Raw genomic sequence first — 3,327 nt, 5'->3', positions numbered from 1 at the left:
GCAGAAACCACAGTTATTAGAAGAACGGAAAAAATTCACGGAACAGAGCAAGAAGAACGAAAAATTCTTAGAAAAATCTATGACACTGTTCTCCAAGAGGGAACTTGGTTCAGACGAACCATGAAGGAACTCTCTGAACGTACATGCAACATCACAGATAAATTTAGGAAAATATGCCTTCAGTTCTATAGACACCTATGTAGCATGGATGAAAACAGACCCACAAAAAATTTTGCATCGTTAATGCAAGCAGATTAAAGACCTACTGGATAAAAGAAACACAAGAAGATCTGTAATAATTGAAAATTTCAGAAGAAGAAATTGAAATCAGAGAAAGGTTCAGAAGTAAAATGTGAAACAAGAAACTTCAACAAGTGTCAACGAAAGAAACAACAGAGGAAAAATGGACAGACAGAAGGAAGAAAAACACGTTGAGTTAATGAAGAGGTTTTGGGAAGAAAAGGAAGGGAAGCTCTGTTGGCTCAAGTGCATCACTGTCCTAAAGGGGAATCGTTGAGAATAATAATAAGCACTCGATACAAATGTGACTAAATATTTATTTCAGATACGTTCCTATGTGATAAGTGAAAAATTCTTATAACATTCGCGCTTATAAGATAGTAGTAGATGTCTGCAATGGAATCTTCAGTTGACTCAACTTGCGATATAATTTCGTTTACTATGTCCAGTGTTTTGTGCATGTTAATATTACATCATTTAAGTCAGCTTCTTCTTCACGGCCGTGATAGCAAATTGCGGAATCGTTAACTGTAATTTTATAAAGATCATCGAGGTAACATTTACGTTCTAATCGCATTCATATTATGCAGCTCTGGTGCTGATTCCGTTTATCCAGTTCCCTGAGCGGTTCCCATTGGATACAGGCATAAAATTTTCCTTTATTCCTTTGGACAAATGTCCAGTCTCTGTTCCATTCTCCCTGTGCTTGTTGGTGTATTTTCCGTATAAAATCACTACATGAAGAATGAAAACGTCTATATACATATCCGTTTACGTGAAATATGAATCGATCTGTCTGCTGTAGGTAACCTCTTTGTGAAATAATCATCTCTGATTTCCTCTAGCGACGGTTTGTATGATTTGCCGCCATACAGTTCTTACCGTTTGCAGTTCGAGGGCGGAGGAAGCTGTTGGCGCGAAACGGTTGGTTGTTAGAGAGCTACTTGAAGTTATTTCATCTGAACCAAAATGCCTGCTAAGAAGGGTAAGCGTGCAGCAGCGAAGGGTGAGCCGGAAGATGTGAAAACAAAAGTTGAATCACCGGAAGAAAATGAACCGACAGAACCGAAAAAGCCGCGAGCTGCTGCGAAGAAAGAAGATTCAAACGATGAAGCCGAAGAAGAGCCAGTGCCGGAAAAGGAGGCGAAAAGAGGCAGGGGCCGTCCGAAAAAATTAGATGCGCCAGAAAAAGCTCCAAAAGGTGAACCGAGGAAGAGGGGGCGCCCGAGGAAGGTAGCTAAAGATGAAACGGAAGCTGCGGAAGATTCTGCCGAAGAGGATAATGGCGTGGAGGAGAAGAAGGCGGCTCCTCGTAGTGCAGCCAAACCGGGAAGACCAAGCAAGAAACGTGGCCGTAATGCGGCTGCTAAAGAAGATAGTGAGGAGGAATCTGATGGCGCAGATGATAAAGATTTGAAAATTGCAGTGGAGCATTGGTGAGTAAGAATGGTTATTTTTTATGATTTGCGTAAAATATTAAGTGAATAATTAATTTTTTCAGTAAATCAGTGAGTGAATAATTGTTTCTTTTTCAGTAAATCATGAAGTATTTTTCGCCGCAAGGCCTTGGAGCTCTCCGAAGCCTTGAAGACAGAGTGGCCCAAACTTGAAATTACGTACAATGATTCTACCCCAAGACGAGGAGCATTTGAATTCGTTCTGAAGAAGCCAGATGGAAGTGGTAAGTTGATTATTATTGTATTACGACCCGGCATGTTTCGTAGTTTATTTCGAAACATGTTATCAAACCATAATTTAATTTTTTTGAAGTTCACGTATTGTAGAGCACAAGGTACCCAGGAGCTGTTATTTAAATGTCAAAATTAAATAACTGCCCTATCCCGATATGCTATATTTTTCGCATTCTGTTGTAAATATTTTAATGTTCACTGTATCCAAAAATAACTTCTAGCAATACGCATTCATTGTTTATTTAGAGGAGAAGTGCGTCTTTTACCTATCTATGCAAATGAGATGCATAACTAACGTAACTTCTTGGCGCCAAAATATTCTCAACGTAATATAGTTATTTTTGTGCTTTAATGATTTCTTCGAATAGAAATATGGGATAGCTGTTAAAAACAAGAAATCCAGTTTGTAGTTATTATTGCTTAAAATTTTTGAGTTTTTCAAATTCAAAAATGTTCTTTGAGATATGTAATTACTCCCAGTTACGGTATCATTTGCTGTATAGGTAGAAACAAAACCTATTAAGCAAAATTTCACGGCAAGAGATCGTCATTGTTATCTTGTTCCAGATATTGTACTTTGGAGTGGATTGAAGAAAGGTCCACCACGTAAGGAAAAGTTTCCAGAATCCAACATTGTCATTGAATCTCTAAGGAAAGCTCTCTGAAATTCTTACGTCTGTGGTTTCCAGCGTATGATGGTGAAGCCAGAAAGAATGTAATGTTCCCTGCTGACACTGATGCTTCTTGGAAGCCAAGGATACAGGAATTTCAGTTTTTGCTGGTGTTTAATAAAATGCTTCTTGTCTAGTGAAGACTGTTTAGTTATAAGTTAGAGACTTATGTGGGCCACTTGATTTCTTTGAAATATTAGGTGAAGTTGCTGTGCTGCTACTCAAATTGTTGATTCCCTCTTTAAAAGTGTTTTAATACAGTTTTGTAGTGTTAGGTTTCTTATGTTTTGTACTCATTTTTTAAATTTGTGCTGTGTACATTTCTTATGTTTAATAAAGAATGTCTAAACTTTTGTCTTGTGCAAAGTTCATTGTGTCCCCAGGGAACTTTATTTTTTTATATTTGCTTTGCAACAGCAATGTGATACATGGGTAGTTTCTGGAAAAGTGATCTTAGTCCTTTGTTGCTGCCCAATTGTACTACATTGCCATATGGACTTGGGTCCACAGTAGGTGCTGCCCACCTAAGAAATTGATGCTTTGTGTGGAGGGCTGTCTTGAATGTGCTAGCTTTGAGGTTTCCAAGATTTGTTGAGTGAACACAAAAGTTTTTTAAAAAAATTTTAATGTTTTGCAACTTTTCTGAAAAATATATTGGTATAAGTACAGTTGCTCATCTTGGAATAGTTAAAGTATGATTGTGCTATTAGTCACAGTTGACATTG

General features: G+C 37.7%; 1 protein-coding gene across 1 annotated transcript; it reads left to right on the top strand.

Moving 5' to 3' along the window:
- Positions 1-1,083: 1,083 nt before the first annotated feature.
- LOC126203121 (high mobility group protein HMGI-C-like) lies at positions 1,084-2,955 on the top strand. Its single transcript, XM_049937368.1, has 3 exons — positions 1,084-1,676; positions 1,776-1,921; positions 2,499-2,955. Exons 1-2 carry the CDS (start codon positions 1,210-1,212, stop codon positions 1,783-1,785), a joined length of 477 nt encoding a protein of 158 aa, XP_049793325.1. The 5' UTR covers positions 1,084-1,209; the 3' UTR covers positions 1,786-1,921; positions 2,499-2,955.
- Positions 2,956-3,327: the final 372 nt, after the last annotated feature.

This window comes from Schistocerca nitens, chromosome 9, assembly GCF_023898315.1.
Source record: "Schistocerca nitens isolate TAMUIC-IGC-003100 chromosome 9, iqSchNite1.1, whole genome shotgun sequence".
Taxonomy (NCBI): domain Eukaryota; kingdom Metazoa; phylum Arthropoda; class Insecta; order Orthoptera; family Acrididae; genus Schistocerca; species Schistocerca nitens.
Note: the sequence above shows the minus strand (reverse complement) of the source record. Positions and strands in the feature narration are given on the sequence as shown.

Coding starts and splice junctions, on each gene's coding strand:
- LOC126203121 (XM_049937368.1), top strand. CDS start 1,210: ATGCCTGCTAAGAAGGGTAAGCGTGCAGCAGCGAAGGGTGAGCCGGAA.